The 19,941-nt window shown below is 38.1% G+C and overlaps 4 protein-coding genes across 4 annotated transcripts; 3 read left to right on the top strand and 1 right to left on the bottom strand.

The window, feature by feature from the left end:
• Window positions 1-345: 345 nt before the first annotated feature.
• Window positions 346-3,383, top strand: si:dkey-32e6.3 (uncharacterized). The gene is made up of 5 exons (XM_052593604.1): window positions 346-945; window positions 1,637-2,031; window positions 2,109-2,269; window positions 2,351-2,483; window positions 2,568-3,383. Exons 1-5 carry the CDS (start codon window positions 687-689, stop codon window positions 2,736-2,738), a joined length of 1,119 nt encoding a protein of 372 aa, XP_052449564.1. The 5' UTR covers window positions 346-686; the 3' UTR covers window positions 2,739-3,383.
• A 1,384-nt stretch (window positions 3,384-4,767) lies between these two features.
• On the top strand, window positions 4,768-8,520 carry lrrc23 (leucine rich repeat containing 23). Its single transcript, XM_052594127.1, has 7 exons — window positions 4,768-5,075; window positions 5,354-5,463; window positions 5,556-5,818; window positions 6,363-6,493; window positions 6,591-6,727; window positions 6,838-7,036; window positions 7,150-8,520. Exons 1-7 carry the CDS (start codon window positions 4,980-4,982, stop codon window positions 7,189-7,191), a joined length of 978 nt encoding a protein of 325 aa, XP_052450087.1. The 5' UTR covers window positions 4,768-4,979; the 3' UTR covers window positions 7,192-8,520.
• On the top strand, window positions 8,411-17,702 carry LOC128011572 (transketolase-like). The gene is made up of 14 exons (XM_052594126.1): window positions 8,411-8,560; window positions 12,480-12,597; window positions 12,696-12,809; window positions 13,325-13,422; window positions 13,674-13,865; window positions 14,176-14,303; window positions 14,399-14,595; window positions 14,694-14,858; window positions 15,475-15,631; window positions 15,756-15,886; window positions 16,001-16,084; window positions 16,313-16,409; window positions 16,671-16,790; window positions 16,959-17,702. Exons 1-14 carry the CDS (start codon window positions 8,457-8,459, stop codon window positions 17,129-17,131), a joined length of 1,878 nt encoding a protein of 625 aa, XP_052450086.1. The 5' UTR covers window positions 8,411-8,456; the 3' UTR covers window positions 17,132-17,702.
• A 363-nt stretch (window positions 17,703-18,065) lies between these two features.
• On the bottom strand, window positions 18,066-19,941 carry tnnc1b (troponin C type 1b (slow)). The gene is made up of 6 exons (XM_052594128.1): window positions 19,775-19,941; window positions 19,136-19,166; window positions 18,860-19,006; window positions 18,654-18,768; window positions 18,433-18,569; window positions 18,066-18,358 (listed from the first exon to the last, which is right to left on the bottom strand). The coding sequence occupies exons 1-6, from the start codon at window positions 19,796-19,798 to the stop codon at window positions 18,327-18,329; spliced, it is 486 nt and encodes a 161-aa protein (XP_052450088.1). The 5' UTR covers window positions 19,799-19,941; the 3' UTR covers window positions 18,066-18,326.

Here is a 19,941-nt window from a genome sequence, read left to right as displayed (position 1 = left end):
AAGTAATGTAATGTTAAATTTTTCATGCACAGTGAACATTTGTGTGTTTTTTTTAACAACATTTGATGGTTATGTTGGATTTGTTTTGTATTATTATGGAAATATAAAACTTTATAGACTTTATATGGCCACTTTGAAATCCCGACCACGATGTTGTGCATGATTTTAATCAAAATATGGGCCCTTCATTTTACCATATTACGTGGATGAATATAAAAATAAGTAATACATTTGTTATGCGTATGCCAATATTTCCCAATGTACCGGTGAAGGTCAAGATCAGTTGTTCTCAGTCGCCGGGAGGAGAAGGAAGGCAGCAGTAGGTGGCGCTCTCACCACATTCACCACGTAAAGTACTGCAGCCCCGCTCTTTCTCGCGGGATTTGACACAAGGAAATCATGCTGTCATTCTGAAAGCCGGGTTTAGAGCTCAGCTGTTTTCAGTCAAACATTCTTTTTTAAACAAATGCAGTAAACGAATGTTTCTGTTCGAATAGAGCGTGAGAGCATCACGTGTCCGGCTGTTTTTCCACTGACTGAGATGTGTGTCATCCGCTTAGGTCACATGGAATCCAGTCATTCCTCGCCAGAGATATCAATCCTCGTTTACACTTAAGTATATTTGTTTAGTGTATATATGGAAAACTGTAGTTCTAAATATATCATCCTATAAACACTGTAGCACTATGTATAACTCGGAAAGGATCCTTGAAACAAGTATCGATCAGAACCAAACTAATGGATGCAGAAGTGATGTGAACTCCGACGGGACAGATCCATATAAAGACCCCACTGTTTCAATCCCTTGTGGACCTTCCAGAAGAATCGTTCTTCACATTGATCTCAACAACACAATCCTTGTATCTGACGCAGTCACAAGACAAGGAACTGTAGCTGCTATTGAATACTTCCTGTCCACGGTGACCTGGGGGCGCATGACAAAAGGTAAGAGCACTTCTCTAACTTCTACAGACCAGAAACCCTCAAGCCAGCTTTCCAGACAACAGACAAACCGTGTACTCTAGCATTCTCTGTTCTGTTCTATTCTATTTATATTCTATCTACTCCTTTTCTTTATATTTATAAAATCACACTTCTTACACGTCCTCTCTATTCTTTTTCTGTTTTATCTACTTGTTTACTTTGTAATTATTATAAGAAAATGTCTCTCTAACACTAGCATACTCTATGCTTTTTCTATTCAATTCCCTTGTTTTGTTTTTATGTATTATAGAAAATAACTCTCCAGAACAAGCAATCTCTATTCTTTTTCTATTCTTTCTACTTGTTTTCTTTTTAATTATTATAAAAAAACTATATATATATATATACATATTTTATACAATTTGTGTGTGAGTTTGTGTGTGTGTGTGTGTATGTGTGTTATTATTTTTTTTATATACTTATAAAATTATAAAATATAATTCAGTGCATTATGGTTTTAGAAATGTGTTTGTGTAAAATATAGTACATTTTTATATTTATTTTTAAAAATAGCAAAATGCTATGCACCGCCTTGTACTCAAAAAAAATAAAAATAATTTTTAAATGGTTGCTCTTAATATTATAGTACATACAGTGGCTGTTTTGACTCAAGGGCAGCATCACGTCACATGGCTCTTCTCACTGTTCTCAGGTAAATGGGAGTGGTTGTCAGAAGCACCATCTCTCCTCCAGCCTTGTGAGGGCGCCATCACATACTACTCTCAGTTTGGCCGAGTGGCATGCTTCACCACCGTAGGTCCAGGCCGACGCTTCCGGAAGGTCCTGGAGGAACATCTAGAGCTGCTCCGATGGCCGTCTGACTTGCCTGCAGATAAAGAGCTGTCTGTTAAGGGAGAAGATGGCAAGCTGTATCACTGGATCCTCCCTTCCTTCTTCCAGATGCTGCAGGACTTGACTTCACAAGGCGTGGAGTTCTCCGTCCTGTTCCGTACATTCGGCTCAGACCTGCCCCGTGTTCTGAATGCTGTCAAGCGTGCTGTAGAGCAGGGCTCTCATCCGCTCTTCCCTGACCTCCCGGCTCTGAAGGTATTTGATGTGGAAGAGTAGGTTTTGTGTTGTCCAAGATATAAACCGAGCCTCATTCAGACTTTCTCCTCTCACAGCTGAGGGTGAACGTGACCGCCGGACGCATTAAGTGCAGCAGTAAAGGCGCAACACTGATTCGTGGAGAAGAACACGTGTCCACAAGGGATGGAGAACGGCATGTTTACCAGTACCTGAGCTCTGCTGAGGGTCTGGGTGGCTTCCAAGACCACTTTGACTGGTGAGGAACCAGTTATGGGTCTGAAAACAATGTAATTGTATTGTTTATCATTATCAAGTCTTTGTTTTGCTTTTTAATTAGGTGGGCACGGAATACATATTCCATATTAGGAGGAAAACCACTCTGGATTGACCCTTTTGACCCCAAAGTTCAACATATCTTCATTGATGACAACATTCGGCAAAATGATGAGGACACCATTGTCCATCCTAAGGTACTGGATGTATGTTTTCTCTTCTCCAGACTGACCGTCCCTTATGTTTTACCTACCCCACTGAACGCTCACATGTTTCTGCAGGTGTTTCTGGACCCTGAGGGCTTGCAGACTCGAACAGCCTCCACATCAGAGTTGTATGATCTGTGTCTGGTACAGAACGACCTGCTGAAGGCCATTTCTGAGCCTGGATATTTCACTCGACGCGTCCAGATCTGCATGGAGAATTATGAGGGGAACATCCAAAAGGGATAGCCAAATCAATCTCAAGTCATACAGGGAAACCCTAATTATGCATAAACACAATCCTTTGGTATGTGCATACATATGGAAAAACCAATCATAATCAGCACACTTTATTCACCTAATGAAGAATGTTGCAATCCAAATATCCATTATATATACATTACCAACATAATAAAGGGTCAGATCGGGCTCCTGAAGATGTAACAATCATAAACATCACATGTTATAGTATATGTAGACGTTATTATGGTCATAAGCATTGGCAGCTGCTTCATAGATCTATTTTGTTATATGCACAGCACATGTAAACCGAGGAAGGAAGATGATTCTACCAACAGTAGGCTATGCTCAGGAACATCTGGTAGTTTTTTTAGTGTTATTTATTTTTTTGATGCATTTAAAACAAGTTGAGTATATCAAAACTTTTTAATTTGTAGACATATTTTGTGAAGAAGAGTTTTTCACCCTATTTTTGAATCCATTTCCTCTCACCATCATTGGAGGATGTTCTACTGAAGCTTGTCATTGCACAGTTACTGCTTTTAGTGTGTGTTGGAATTTAATGCATTATGTATAATGGTTATTTTGTTGTATGGTTTATTGTGGTAGCTTTTCATTTGGAGAGAGTTGCAAAAATAAATTATTTGGACTTTATCGTTTGGAATGTATCGTTTTTTTACATATATTTAAAACGAACGTGGTTGGTCGTACGTCTTTTCTCATTTACATCTTATCCTATGTTATCCTATGTTACATCTTATCCTATGTAAGTTGACTCAAAATTTAACTTCAGAATACATATTCAGAAGCTGAAAGAAAAATGTAAGAAAGGGATAAATACATTAAGATGCAATCTGTGGGGAAGTCTTGGCCTTGTGGTTAGAGAGTATGACTCCTAATCCTAAATTTGTGGGTTTGAGTCTCAGGCCGGCAATACCACGACTGAGGTGCCCTTATTTTCTCACACTTTTCATCTGGAGTTGAAGGGGGGCAAGGCTTCAATCATTGGAAGGAATATATAAAGCAGTGATAAGAGCAAAAATTTATTATGGTTGTATGGTTTATACTTCTGTGACTGCGGGAATACATCCCTGGATGTTTCCAATACCATTTGTTGATTTAAACTTTCATAAAGAGATAAAAACCATTGATATGAATATCCCAATAAATTCAGTTGTGCAACAACATGTAAATCAAACAAATAATTCAGAATTGTGGATATACACAGATGGATCTAAAGACCCAGGGACTGGAGGAACAGCAGCTGCAATATATATACCTAAATTCAATATCAGTGTTGCTAGAAGAGTTTCTGATCATGTATCTGTATATACTTCTGAATTATTAGCTATATGTCTTGCACTGCAGTGGGTTGAAGAGGTCCAGCCTAACACAGATGTGGTTTGAACAGATTCAGTGGTGGCTCAGAGTGAAAAATCTGATTCATGACAGGAATTATATATATCAAAATATTATATGAAATTTCTACCAACCGCCAATAAAAGAAGAAGAAGATCAGTGGGGCTCATTGATCTGTATTAGTGAATTTATATATAGATCAGTGATAGTTACTAACATTTGCTTAAAAAGAAAAGCAAAACAAAGTTCCTCTGTTTGTTTTTATATATTTTTTATATATAACTTATAAAATTTTATATTATAATATTTATATATATATATAAATTATACAGCAGTTTTATATATATATATATATATATATATATATATATATATATATATATATATATATATATATATATATATTCATGCACATGTAAACGATTATGTGAATCGGATTGTGTTTATATAAAACAACTTTCAGGATATTTTTTCTCGGACTGACAAAAATAAATGGGTGTTCTGTATTGCTTCTATCTTCTCACCTTAATTCAGATTTGTAATATAGGCATTCAATTGGGTATATAATGGGTACATATTCACATAATAGATAAATATGAATAAAATAAATATATCGCCACATTTCTGTGGAGTTGTTAGGCACTGGGTCAATACAGTAGACGCACGGTGTTACTATGGAAACGGCTACAAACACGATTCAGCGAGACGTGAGTGACATAAAAAACATGTCCAGGTCTCCAAGCTTAAGCAAATCCTTTGTCAATTCATTCATTAACGTCAGCTAGTGTGCTGATGAGATGATTGTGAACAAACTGATTCATTTAAACGTCGAATCATTCCGTGTTTACCCCGTGAAAAGTTGATCAACAAGGTAACCAAGACAGAAGAATAATGTCCGACTCTGATGAACGTGATGTGTTAAGAGCAGAGACTGAGGAAGAGGATGATCCTGAGAGAAAAGAGAAGATTTCAGGACAAGAGGATCAGGTGAGCCACATTTACATTAACAGCTAATAGAAAACTCAATGTATCATTTATCCATTTATATAATTTATATAAATATGCAGTTTATTTTGTTTTATTTTATATTATATTCAAAATAAACCAAAAAATATATAATACTTTTATAAGATGTCTATACTTTCTGTACTTTTGGAAGTTCCTGGGGCAAAGTCAATTTCCTTGTGTGTGTAAACATACTCAGAAATAAAGAGCTTTCTGATTCCTGACATTAAGATTGTCCATGAATTTGACTTTATGACCAGCTAAAGCCCTGGCCACTAACCCAGGACATGATGGTGAAAAGCTTGTCCTTATTGTGTCGCACAGGGAATGGTCTGTCTCATGCATATGTCAGACTTGACCTTAAAAGCAAGTAAGCTTGTCTTGAGCATTCTTCTTATACCTATCATTTACAACATACTTCCATTCACATTAAAAAACATTTCTCCGTACCTTCTTAACCAGGGGTCTGACAGACCTGGCCTTGCTCAGCTCCTTCATCCATCTGCGCTACTTGGACATCTCCTCCAATCATTTGTCAGACTTCTCTCCTTTGGCTGATCTCACCCAGCTGTTGTGGGTGAAAGGAGACGGAAACCTTCTTCAGAGGTTTGAGGGTCAGCCGTTTGGCAAGCTCACTTACCTACAGTGGCTCAGCTTTGCCAACAACCGCCTATTTGATGTTAAAGGTTTTGGAGGTCCAGCACTGGAAACCCTCAATCTCACTGGTTAGTTAGATCCATTTAGTAGACTATTTTACTTTTATAATAATAGTGAACGAACTCCATCGCACACCTGTAAGCGATAGGTGCGTAGAAAATAAAGACCAGGTGGGTCGTATCAACATATAAGGAACTCCCGCACACTATCTTAACTTGCAAATTAAAATTTTAATCACACCAACGTTTCGGTCACACGACCTTCATCAGGAGTCAATGAGTCAGGAGTCAACTCCTGATGAAGGTCGTGTGACCGAAACGTTGGTGTGATTAAAATTTTAATTTGCAAGTTAAGATAGTGTGCGGGAGTTCCTTATATACTTTTATAATAATAGTAAGCTCATTTTATACTGTAGTACCAACCACACTGGTTTCATTAAGCAAATCTAGAGTGGTGTATTTAGCTGTATTTAACATATGTGATTTAATAATGTGATTAAAAAAATTAAGAACTGGCATTTTCTACATTTCATTGTAATCTGCTCTAGACAATAACCATGCAACGTTAAGCTTTATCTGCTGCACTTAACCAACTTTTCATTATATGTTTTAGGTAATGGTATCCAAAGTATGCAGGGTCTGGAATATCACAATCTGACCAATTTGGTGACTCTCGAGCTCAGAGGAAATTGTTTGGAAACTACAGATGGCATTTACCTCCCCAATTTACGCCATTTGTATCTGGTATAACAGCTTGTATTTATTTCTAATGAAGATAAAAGTACATGATACAGATTTTCTCCAATTAACTACCATTTTACACCTTTACCCGACTATTTAGGCTCAAAACAACATAAAGCGATTGGAGGGTTTGGAGAAGCTCCAGCATCTCAGCACTCTTCATCTCAGAGATAACCAATTGGAAACACTAGATGGACTTAGTCCCAACATGAAATCTCTCCAATATCTTAATGTCAGGTAACAGAAATACTTTAGCACCAAGTTTGGCATATTCCCCAGTCTCTGAAATATGACTCACACAGAGTTATATTACCACTGTCTGACAACCCTCTTTTTCTTAACTTAAGGGGGAACCTTATATCTTCAATGAGGGCTTTGCAAACTCTAGTGAATGTAGGGCAAACACTGAAGGCACTTGTGCTCTCGGACAACCCTTTAGCAAAGACTGATGATTACAGGCTGTATGTGATCTCACATCTCTCTCAGCTGGAGCGACTGGACAAGGATCCCATCACACCTGGAGAGAAGTCTGAGGCCCAGGAGAAGGTGTGGAACCTGTTTATGCCGTATTCTGTGGTTAATTATCTTCACTGTTTTCATGTAGCTGTGCCAAGAAAGGTCTATCAGGCAGTATTTCAATTGTAAATCATCTTTTTTAGGATTTTGAAGATGAATATGCTGAAGATCAAGAGGATAATTGAACAGGCTTTGCTACATTGAATATCCTTGCAAATATAGTTTTGTATTCAATAAAGTCTACGATCATAAACAGTTCTGGTTTAATTTCATGCAATATAGCTCCTGATGTGATTTTGCATAGCTGTTGGTAAAGACGATACTGTTTAGCACTTTTCACTAGAAAGGAGAACAAGAAAGGCAACCTGATGCCTATTGTGAAGAAAACAAGAAAATGCATCTTATTGCAACTTAATTTACAAAAGAATATGTTTTAAAAAGGAAACAAGAAAGAATATTAATATAATTTGGGAGCTTAAACATCGTTTGATTTTATGTTTTATTTTTCTGCAATGTCACATCACATACATTTTGGTATTCTAGCAAAAGAGAACAAGAAATGTCACTTCCTGGTTTGTTCATATCCACCCACATTAAAAGGGACAGAGCTTTTTTCTTTTAACTGTAAGCCTGCCAGGAAATAACTGTCAGACTTTTTTTTAATGTAACCACTTATTGAGAGAAATATAAAAGTATGCATATGTATTTTATTCAGACTGAACAAAATAATGCAGATTGTTGCACATGTTATTATTTATATGGTCATAAAGATTCTGATAGCTTATAATGTAAATCAATGATATCTTTACAATGATATAGCAGACAGCTATATAAATATCTCCCAATAAGATGATGTGTTACATTATGATCAAAGCTCTGTAGTTTTTAAAGTGAGGGGGTTAAAATTTTAACCCCCTCACATTAAAAACTACAGCTAGCTTTATACTAAATATAATACAGTGTGGTTAAATGTGTTTCCGCACTGCTTTCCTCAAGACTGTCACCATGACTCGACAAATAATTGATTCAATCAGCTACTCCTTCAGTGATTTGACAACAATCGTAAACATTTAATCATTGTAACAGTGTATGCAAATAAAGATTTGTAAAAAACCGGACTCACTTCTCTCTCACCCTAATCTTATGTATGAACTACTTATTACAACACACACAGACACACACACAGTCCTTTTCCCTGATCTGGCAACCTCTCTTCTGCTGCTCTGTTGCCACACGCGTTTCGTCCAATGGCTCGCGTTATCGGATGAGTTGACAGCTGACGTAACGCCTCTCTTAAAAGCTACAGCGCAGCACGTTTCCCGCGTCCCACACCGTACTCGGCTCTGGTGCTTACTGCGTTTATTTGAGCAATTACAGATTAACGTAGTACCAGAAGAGTTTATTTTTCTGAATTACAGCAATCGCGCTCATTTCCCCACACAGTTGAAACATGAGCTATCACAAACCCGATGAGAAAACTCTGCAGGCCCTGAAAGACATCGCCAACAAGCTCAGGATTCACTCCATCAGGGAAACATGTGCTTCAGAGTCCGGGTAAAATCTTCTGCACTTATTGAAACTCATTGTTAACGTCTTCTTATGATGGTAAACGACATAATTGAAACTGTATGTGTACGTTTATCTAATGTGTCGTGCAAATGTTCACTATAACGTTACTTTCCTGCATAGCACGTGAACTTGGCGAGGGGGCCGGGCACATTGCTGTTACTTTATTAGTTTTGAATCATTCGACCGTTTAAGCTTTTGTAAGCGAGTCATTAGCTTTGCACTGTTGCGCGACATATTTGACAGCTTTTGAGTCCATCGTGGCATCCAAAGCGATGACCAGTGTAAATTGGCTTAGCTCTCATCGCCCCTATAATTAGCACGGGGATTGTAAAGTTGTCAATTTTAAGTAAATTCTAAATCAACCATGGCGTTTAGTTTCTGCGGACTATGCGCTGAGCTGCGACTGATTGATTGTGGCGATGCGTAAACGAATTGTTTCTTTGAGTCGGATCTTTTCAAAGAGGTTGATGAACCAGTTCACAGACCCGATTTAACAAATCCTGACTCGCTGAACCGGTTAAGCTATCAGAAGAGCATTTAGAGTACGAGAATGTTACAAATAAAATGTTTTGGAAAAGATTATTCATTTAATGCTTATTCTATACGACTTTTAATCTGTTGAATCATGGACAATCACCCCATTTCACGTACAAATGTATACGTGATAAACAACAACATGTTTAACGTTACATAGAACTTAGTAAAACGAGTACGTAATGTCGCGCCGGGTCAAGGTAACGTGATGACGCAATTACGTTATGGAATTTTTTTTTTTTTTTTTTTTTTTTGAGCCGGTGTCATGAGAAATCGGTTCTTTGAAATTAACTTCTCGAAAGAACTGGTCTGTGGAAGTGACTCGAACTTCACCATCACTCATTTATTTTATACCGCGAGTTCGCGGCTGCAGGCTTCACCTACAGGTTGTCACGTGGAGGCGTGTAGGTCACGTGGTATCCGTTGTGCGTGGGTTAAAGTGCTGTTAGACATGACTAAGTTATGGGTCGATAGAAATCAAATAAAATTTTTATTGAATGTATTCAATAGTGTGGCGATAGGCAGAGTTCAAAGGAGGCTTGTGTGAAAGGAAAGCTTTGCTTTGGCATTGCTCAATCTCTGCACCGCAGTTCTGTTTTGTGAGGCTGAGCACTATTGCCACAGATGGTCATTTCTCAACATGAACTGAAATCGAAGAGGGCAGTTTCTAAACTTGTAGGGGGTATAAAAGATGACATATTAGATGGATTAATCCTACCAAAAAGAAAATTATATAGTGAACACAATGCATCAGAGGGTTAATTAGTTGTCTGCACATGCCCAATGCAACAATCTTTCATTTGTTGAAAATATTAAGGAATTTCCCTGCGTGTTGAAACTTTAACCTGATACTATTTGTTTTATGGTTATGATACTTCCTCTTTTTCTTTTTCTTTTCCTTCTCATTTCTATTTGGGTGTTTGATACTAAGGTTTTTCGTCTTCTCAGGGATAATCACTTTTATATGTGTAGAAGCTTAAACAAGGAAGTATTGATTGTGACTCAGTCTTTTGTCTGTACCTTTTGTAATCTAACCCTTCAGTCTAAAACTGATCAGTAGAGATGTGTTTCTTAATTAATCCCTTGTCTTTTTTCTTTATTTCAGCCTAAGTGAGTCACTGTATAGGACAAAGATGGTAATTTGTCAATGGTGTTTTGTTTATTGGATAATTAGGAATATATTATTGATGAATAACATAAGATTGCATGGATTTCCACTCACAATAAAATTACGACAGGTTTTTTGTAGAGGCGCTCCGATCACGATCGGCCGATCGTTATGCGTATCTCGTCAGTAAAGCCGGTTTTCTAATCAGCGGTTAATTCCATCAGGTGCGTGATTTCACATAGAGGACCTGTTACTACACAGAGCCGTTGTTAATAGAGAAGATGCGCAAATCACGTTAATTTTCAGCGTTTATTGGCCCATCTTCTCAGTTAACAACGGCTCTGTGTAGTAACAGCTGCTCTATGTGAAATCACACACCTGATGGAATTAACCGCTGATTAGAAAACCGGCTTTACTGACGAGATGCGCATTAATGATCGGCCGATCGTGATCGGAGCACCCCTAGTTTTTTGTTTTTTGAACAGCCAGTTTTGTGACCACTGAATTGCATGAGTGATTTACAAACTCTGACTTCAAACATCCTGTTACTTTAAATCACTTTGGGAACAAACAAACTAACAGTTGTACTTCATTCTCAATTCAAGTTAAAGCTTAGTCACCTGTATGTTTTTAACAGCGTGTTTTAATTGTTTGATAACTACCAGTGCTGGAACTTTTTTATTATTATTATAAGCTTGACCGTTCTGAATGGAAGCTCATTTTTGTTTGTGAACAAAAAAAAAGCATGCCATTCTTTATACTTTTTACAATTGTGTTTAAAGTTTTTCTACAAGTAATATAATTATGAAAAACAGTAAACAAGTTTCACCCTAATTTAATTTGTCTTTTAATAAATTAAATTTAAACATTTTATTTTTTGGTAAATAAAGGGGGTTTGCTATTAAAATTGAAGCGATGGAGAAATAATGTGATTTCTTTCTAAATAGTTCTATAATTTTTTCGACAGTAGCAGTATAACATACTAAATAAAAGTAATAATTTCTAGCACAATGCATTTATGTAAAAATGAATTTTTATTTTGATGGGTTAGTGTGAATACTTTTAAATTGACACTAGTTTTACTCAAATGAAATAGTAAAATGCTTGTGAAGAACAGTTCTGGTGATGTTTATGTATTTATGTCCTCATTGAGACAGTAGATGCAGATATATAGTGTGTATAGTACAGACCAAAGGTTTGGGGACACCTTCTCATTCAAAGAGTTTTCTTTATTTTCATCACTATGAAAATTGTAGATTCACACTGAAGGCATCAAAACTATGAATTAACACGTGGAATTATGTATGGAATTATATACATAACAAAAAAGTGTGAAACAACTGAAAATGTAATATTCTAGGTTCTTTAGCGTAGCCACCTTTTGCTTTGATTACTGCTTTGCACACTCTTGGCATTCTCTTGATGAGCTTCAAGAGGTAGTCACCTGAAATGGTCTTCCAACAGTCTTGAAGGAGTTCCCCGAGAGATGCTTAGCTCTTGTTGGCCCTTTTGTCTTCTGTCTGTGGTCCAGCTCACCCCTAAACCATCTGGATTGGGTTCAGGTCCGGTGACTGTGGAGGCCAGGTCATCTGGCGCAGCACCCCATCACTCTCCTTCTTGGTCAAATAGCCCTTGATGCCTTCAGTGTGACTCTACAATTTTCATAGTCATGAAAATAAAGAAAACTCTGAATGAGAAGGTGTGTCCAAACTTTTGGTCTGTACTGTATGTACACACACACATCTATATCATTTTTTTTATTATTATTATTTCAGTCCTTTTATTTGCTCACATGTTATTTCATGTTATTTTCTCTTCATGTAATTACAACGAATGATGCTTTCAGGCTTAAAAATGTACAGGTTTGGAGTGGCATAAGGGTGAGAAAATGATAATGTTGATGTTCTGTTACATAATATTAGTTCCTAAAAAAAAAAAAAAAAAAAAGTGTGTAATGGTTTGAGTTTGCATTGTCTATATATTTGAATATTAGAGGCCACAGCCCCACTGATCATTCTGTCTTAAATATGATGTGCCGGGTTTGGCAGTAGCTGAAGTCATTGATTCTGACAAGGTCTATTGCTACACTTGATCCCCCAAAGATGTCAGTAGCAACTTTGGCCCTTTAGTACCTTTTTCAATCGTGTTTTAGTTTTGAAGTGAAAGATAACCTGCATGTCCAATTGGAGTTTAACATCCAGCATGTATGAGCTGATGGTTGATTGTTGGATAGATGATACTGATGTGTTCTCCCATTCACAGGCACCCCACCTCATGCTGTAGCGCTGCCGAGCTCATGTCAGTGCTGTTCTTTCACACCATGCGCTACAAAGCCAAAGACCCCCGCAACCCCAGCAATGACCGCTTCATATTGTCCAAGGTGGGCTTTCGTTAAATTTTTGGTTATGAGCTTCCTTTTAGTTTTCTCAAAGTGCTTGGATACTAAATGTATTCCACTCCTCATGTTACTGTTTTCAGGGCCATGCTGCTCCCGTTCTGTATGCTGCCTGGGCAGAGGCCGGATACATCAAAGAGTCTGAGCTGCTAAAGCTGCGCAAGATTGAGTCTGACCTGGAGGGTCACCCCACCCCTGTGAGTATACTGCATATACACTAGCTTTCACACATTTTGGGTCAGTAAGATTGTTTTAATGTGTTTGGAAGAAGTCTCTTTCTCACTTGATGCATTTATTTAATTCCTGTTGTGAAACACTACAATTTAATATAACTACTTTTATATTTTAATGTTTTCAAATGTAATTTATTGTAATGGCAAAGCTGAATTTTCAGCAGCCAGTACGCCAGTCTTCTGTGTCACATGATGCTTCATGAAGCTGATTTGGTGAAATATTTCCAATTATTAAAGTTTAAAAAAATTGTAATGCTTAATATTTTTGTGGAAACAGTTCATGTGTTTTCAGGATTCTTTGATAGTAGAGAGTTCAACAGAACAGAATCTATTTGAAATGGAAATCTTTAGTGACATTAGTCCTTTTGATTAAATGTATGCATCATTGCTTATTAATTGTATACTTGCAGACTTGGTGCATCAACTCTTTCACGTGACAATTTATGATGCAATTAACCTCACTTCCCTGTCGATTTCAGAAACTAGCGTTTGTGGATGTTGCGACAGGTTCTCTTGGCCAGGGTTTGGGTGCTGCCTGCGGTATGGCATACACTGGAAAATACTTTGATAAAGCTAGGTACTTGCATTGGATTCCCTCTGTAAATTGAAGTTACTCCACAGTTGGTGTTTTTTTTTTTTTTTCTTTTTTTTTTTCTCCAACACTAAGAACCATTGTACTACTTTTACACCAAATACAACATGTGATACTTTTATTGCTCCTAAACAAGGTTTTGCTCTCAGACCATAGTAATAATTAAATAATAGTTTAGTACAGGAAATTCCCATTTGATGTTGCTGTAATTGGATGTGTTTGTCTTGTCTCATTAGCTACCGTGTGTACTGCATGATGGGAGATGGTGAGTGTTCAGAAGGGTCGGTGTGGGAAGCCATGGCTTTTGCCTCCTATTACAAGCTTGACAATCTGGTGGCCATCCTTGATGTGAACCGCCTGGGTCAGAGTGAGGCAGCACCACTGCAGCACAACATGAACACCTACAAGGACCGCTGCGAGGCCTTTGGGTGGGTTTAATAAATACTGAGAGTTTCTCTTGCTCCGTTTGATTTGTATTGTAGTGTACTATTTGTCCACAGTTCATATACTCCAGAAACAGATTAATTTTGCAGCACATCAAATCTGGAGCTCCTAAAGATTTTTTATAACACGCTTCTGTTTTTATAAGATACATTGCTATGTTATTTTTTATTTCTTTATACGAATCATTGTATGTATCCGAAGCTGTGCGCTTTTATTCTATTCGGTACATAGCCATTTTCTTTATATTCAATATTTTGTTCAGTCACTGGCATGTAACTCCATTTGTTTCTTCAGCTTCAACACTTATGTGGTGGACGGTCATGATGTGGAGGAGCTGTGCAAGGCTTTGTGGCATGCTGAACAAACGAAAGGGAAGCCCACTGCCATCGTTGCCAAAACATTTAAAGGCAAAGGGCTCAAAGGTGACTTACTATTTCCTGGACTGCAAGACCAGCAGCACGTGAATGATCCGTTTTAATAGTCCACATTCTCATGGTCTGACCTGTGTTTTGTTCAGGCATTGAGAATCAGGATAACTGGCATGGGAAGCCTATGCCTAAAGACCGTGCGGAAGAGCTAATTAATGACATCTTGAGCCAGATCCAGTCCCCCAATAAGCCCCTCCACCCTCAGCAGCCCAATGAGGAAGTTGCTCTTGCTGATCTCACCCCCATCCACCTGCTCACAGCTCCAGAATACAAGATCGGAGATAAGGTTATGAAATGACCGTTTTTAAATGGTTCTTTTCTTTTGAATTCTTCTGTTCCTCTAAAGAAGGATCTATAAAACCTCTGCTTTTTTTGCCCTCCCAGATATCCACTAGGAAGGCTTATGGTGTAGCCCTGAAGAAGATGGGGGATGCCAGCCCTCGTGTGGTGGCCTTGGATGGTGACACCAAGAACTCAACCTTCTCTGATATCTTCAAGAAGGCCCATCCTGATCGCTTTATTGAATGCTTCATTGCAGAGCAGAACATGGTGTGTAAATTGATGGGTTTTTTTTGTCCCCCTTTACAATGATAGTTTACAAGTCATGATGGCAAAGCAAATGTTTATTATCTGACAGTGAGTGTCATGTATGTCACAAATGAATGGCTTTGTAGAGCACTTTGTGAGGAGTTGAAGGTGTGGTGCACTATTCATACAGCACATTATAAATTCCTTACCTCACCCTGTTAAAATGTTATCCATTACTATTCACTCTAACTAATACTATTCACTGCCAAGTACTTACTCAATAGGACATGATTTCCCACAATGAGAAAGAATTCCTTTCTGCTTAAACACATGGTCATTCAGAGGTCAATATAATCTAGTTTAATGTTTGGGGTAAGATTTTTTTTCTTTAAGGAGAAAAATAATTGTATTCAGCAAGGATTTATTAAATGTGTTTTTCCTTCTGAATTCTGATTGACATCATAAGAATTAATATTAACATTTTATCACTTCTGTTCAAATAAATGCAGTTTTGGTGAACATAAAAAAAAAATCTTACTAGACCTCAAATATTTGAATGGTAGTAGAAGTATATCAGTAATAGTATGTCATTGTATTTTATCTAATAAAATGTTGTATTTAACTATGCTGTGTCCAGGTGAGCGTGGCCATTGGTTGTGCTACTCGTGATCGCACGGTTTCGTTCGCCAGTGCTTTTGCTGCCTTCTTTGCTCGTGCCTACGACCACATCCGTATGGCAGCTATCTCCCAGTCTAACATCAACCTGGTCGGCTCACACTGTGGTGTTTCCATTGGTAAGGCATTGTGCCGTGAAATACATGGATTCATGCCATTTTATCTGTGCTTAATTTATCGTCCCATCTCTTCTGAATCTGAAATATTTCTTTGAAATTATTCTTAACTTCTGATTTTGTCCAGGTGAGGACGGCCCCTCACAGATGGCACTGGAGGATCTCGCCATGTTCCGCGCTATCCCAACGTGCACAGTCTTTTACCCTAGTGATGGAGTATCTACAGAGAGAGCTGTGGAGCTTGCAGCCAATACAAAGGTGTGTTATTGTTTCCACTTGATGGTCTCCTGTAGATACGGTCACCATTATTTTGGCAAGAGAAGCTAATCTATTGTTCTTTGACTCATTGTTCATGCCGTTTCCTGCTTTCAGGGTATCTGTTTCATCCGTACCAGCCGACCTGACACTGCAGTCATCTATGATGCTGGAGAGAAATTTGAAGTTGGCAAAGCCAAGGTGAGGAGAATCAAAAAAAAGGACCAGCAAACACTTTTAATTACATTATAGTTTTTATATTTAATTACAAACTACAGCAAGGAAGGCTAATTTAGCATCCATGCTGAACTTTGTCATTTTCGTGTAATGTGTTTAGAAATGCAGTGAGCAAATGGGGCCTCCTGTTGGACAGCTGTAAAATGTCTGGTTGACAAAGGTTGTTCGAACTGTTCTGTTTCTGTCCTGTAGGTGGTGCGGCAGTCTGACAACGATCAGGTGACCGTCATTGGAGCAGGAGTTACACTGCATGAGGCACTGGCAGCACATGAACAACTGGCCAAAGAAGGTTTGTTCAGCACCTACTGGTCATAATAGGACATTGTTACATTACTATATTTAACAAAACCTTCGTTTCACTTTAGAGGATTAAAACGTAACTTGTAATGAAAGTATACTACATTTATAATCCTTATATATATTATAAATGTAAATGTTTAATGTATTATGTATAGTAAAACTTTGTGTCAAAGGAAGGACAAAACTTTCTGAAAAAATCTTTCAAATCACGTTGTTGTTGTTTCAAAACCGTGAAATTTATTTTCCCCAGGTGTGAACATTCGGATTATCGACCCATTCACCATTAAGCCACTGGATGCCTCCACTATTGTGGCAAGTGCTCGTGCCACAGGAGGAAAAGTGATCACTGTAGAGGACCACTACAAAGAGGGTGAGGCTGAGCTGTTATTTATTTATTTTTTCTTCAGTGAAATGCCATCAAGATTAAAGGGGAAGGCAAGCTTTTTTTTTTTTCCTTTCCTGTTGCTTGCTTTCTTTAGTTTATTCCCCGTTGTGCAGTGAGGGGTATTTTATGTTGTTTCCTCTGCTCTCGTTGTAGGTGGTCTGGGCGAGGCTGTCCTGTCTGCAGTGGGTGAAGAACCTGGTATTGTGGTGCACCGGCTGGCCGTGAGCCATGTTCCTCGTAGCGGCAAACCGCAGGAGCTTCTGGACATTTTTGGCATCAGTGCCAAATCTATCGTTGCCGCTGTCAGGCGTACTTTCGCCAACTGAAACTCTTTGAACCACACTGTACTACACCCTTCCTCTTTCTCCACTCCTAACCCAGACCCTAAAGACTAGCTCAACCACACACATCCTTATTCCACAAGCTCACTGATGTATCTACCTTCTTGATTTGTGAAAATACTTTAACTTGTGCACTATAGTCTACACAGTGTCGGCTATAGCTTTGAAGTGTTTCATTTTGCATCATAATCAGTTTTGACTTCTTGTAAACTTTAAATGCTGCAATAATAGTAGTTTTTAAAGGCTTGGAAGTGTGTATTAGATCAGAGTGCATTGCACTTGCACTTTTGAATATCTGAATATCATTTAAAACAATAACCATTTCACATCGGGACATTTCAACCTTTCCTTACCTTTGGCTCTGTGTGCTTCCTGAGCCAGTATCATGAAAAATAAATTTGATAGCCATGATGGTGCCTTCAGGGAGTTACAAAGTACATTTCTGTGTTTTATTTTTACTGCTTTTGCATAAGCTACTCAACAACCAATTTTCAAAAGTTAGTACATGAACGGTTTGGTTTTGGTGATCTAATAAATTGTATCATGTTACAACATCCTCGCTTGTCATTTATCATTGCTTGTGTAGATGTAGTTTCCACTCAATTTGATGTAATGTTTTAATAAATTGAAATGCGTAGGTAAACAGTCTATGTATTTTGTGTTATAACAAAGCGAGCTCACTTCGCTGCTACTTGACAGTTAAATGTTGGTCTAGAAATAGGGTGTGTGTGTAATTTATATATATATATATATATATATATATATATATTTTTAATACAGTCTATGGGCGTTTATAATTCGGCCAGTCTGATGGTATATGCCTAATGTTATATACTTAAAAAAAGATATAAATTAGTAGTAGCTACAGTTACATATAGAAAACCTCAAACTTAACAGACAAAACCAAATCTGTGTTCACTGAGCTGTCTGAAACGTTTGGTTTAATTGAAACAAAAACGTACAACTGTGTAAAGAAAATGTTTTGAGCGCAAATAACATTACTATTCTGGGCAGCAGTACATGACACCATTTACTTATTTTCAACAAATTACATAAATATATGAAATGCAGATAATTATCAGTGCTTCCCAATCGAGTCTGGTGACGTCAGAGAGATGGTTTGGTTCAGGGAATGAAATGACAGGTTTCTTTCCGCGGTTTTTGATCCGTTTGGCCATTTTTACTCGACACCCTTCATGAATTCCAGGAACTCTGTTGGTATTAAAATTAATTCATGTTCTGTTCGAGTAAATAATAAATGTGCCATATTTTGAGCGTGAACTTACCGTCGTAATCGATTTTGCCGTCGTTGTTCTTGTCTCCGTCCTTCATGAGCTCCTCGATGTCGTCCTCGGTGATGGCCTCGCCTGTCGACTCCAGCATGTTCTTCAGCTCGTCTAAGTCAATGTAACCATCTCCATTCCTTAAAGAGACGACGATAAAACACATGAAGTATAGGAGGTAATGTGATAAACACTACAATATCTTTTAAAAATAAATTTCATACTTGTCAAACATGCGGAAGACTTCAGCCAGCTCCTCTTCTGATTTTCCTTTGCTCTCCTCTTTCATGCAGCGCACCATCATCACCAAGAACTCATCAAAGTCTACTGTCCCGCTTCCTACAACCCACAGAGACCTTTCAACAGTCAAATCCCAATTCATAAACTTCACCTGAATCTAAATTATACCTTCAACTAAAATCCAACATACCATCCTCATCTACTTCATCTACCATTTCCTGCAGCTCTTCTTGAGTGGGGTTCTGGCCCAGCATCCTCATCACCTTGCCCAACTCCTTAGTGCTGATACAGCCATCCTCAGCATCCTGCACGAAGATGTCGAACGCAGCACGAAACTCTGTTGGGTACAATCAGATAGCAGCACAAAAGTCACACGTCAGTAAGTTTATAATAGAGCTGAAATAGTGATGCATCATAATACATGCAGCTACATGTTCAAACTGACGGATCAAATAGAGAAACTCACCATTTTTTTGTTCTTCTGTCAAGTTCTCTACCTGTTAGGTGGAAAAGAGATCTCAAAACTTTGCTTCACTTGACTTAGAACTAAAAATAAGATATGTTGTAAGGCTGACCAAGGTCTATTCTTTACAGGAATGACAGCTGTCATTACTCGTGTAATGTTCTTCAGACACCAGACACCCTCTGCCCAGTTGAGTGTCATACGCTTTAGCCTCAGTGACTATGACCCTTCTCCATTTCACTGGCTATTACAGGATATGTTAAATCTAAACCTGGTTACACTGGTTTCGTTGCTCATTTTTTGACCAAATCCATTTTGATAGTGTGTCGTGTGCCCTTAAAAATGGCCCCAAACTTCTGCCGTCCCATCTCCCATTTATTGATTTAACCTTGAGAGCCTGCTAACCCAACAGTGCACAGATTGATTTCTCTATTCTCTTAGTGATTATGCCGAAATCTGTCATTTTCAGAGGAATGAAATGGTCAAGGACAGGTTAGCTGTTAAATTAGCGGTTATTCATTTAGTTGTAAAGTATGTTCATACGAACCAACTTTTGGGACTCTTTATTTAAGGGTCACTTTGAATTCAGGCAGCCTGAGGTGAAATGCAATGGTGCTGATAATTAGTGCAATCATAACTTACCGCTGCTTTATACACATCATCCATGGCTGTCCTGGGTTTAAGGTTTCCTTTATGAAATCGTCTGTAAACTCCTCAAATGTAATCCAGCACTGAAGCCCACAGCAGACACAGGACGAAGAGCCCCAGGGCCACCTGCCTTGGTCTTTATGGCTAGAAAAGACAAAGCC

The sequence above is a fragment of the Carassius gibelio genome, chromosome B23 (genome assembly GCF_023724105.1).
Source record: "Carassius gibelio isolate Cgi1373 ecotype wild population from Czech Republic chromosome B23, carGib1.2-hapl.c, whole genome shotgun sequence".
In the NCBI taxonomy this organism is placed as follows: domain Eukaryota; kingdom Metazoa; phylum Chordata; class Actinopteri; order Cypriniformes; family Cyprinidae; genus Carassius; species Carassius gibelio.
This window is presented reverse-complemented; position numbering and strand designations above follow the sequence as displayed.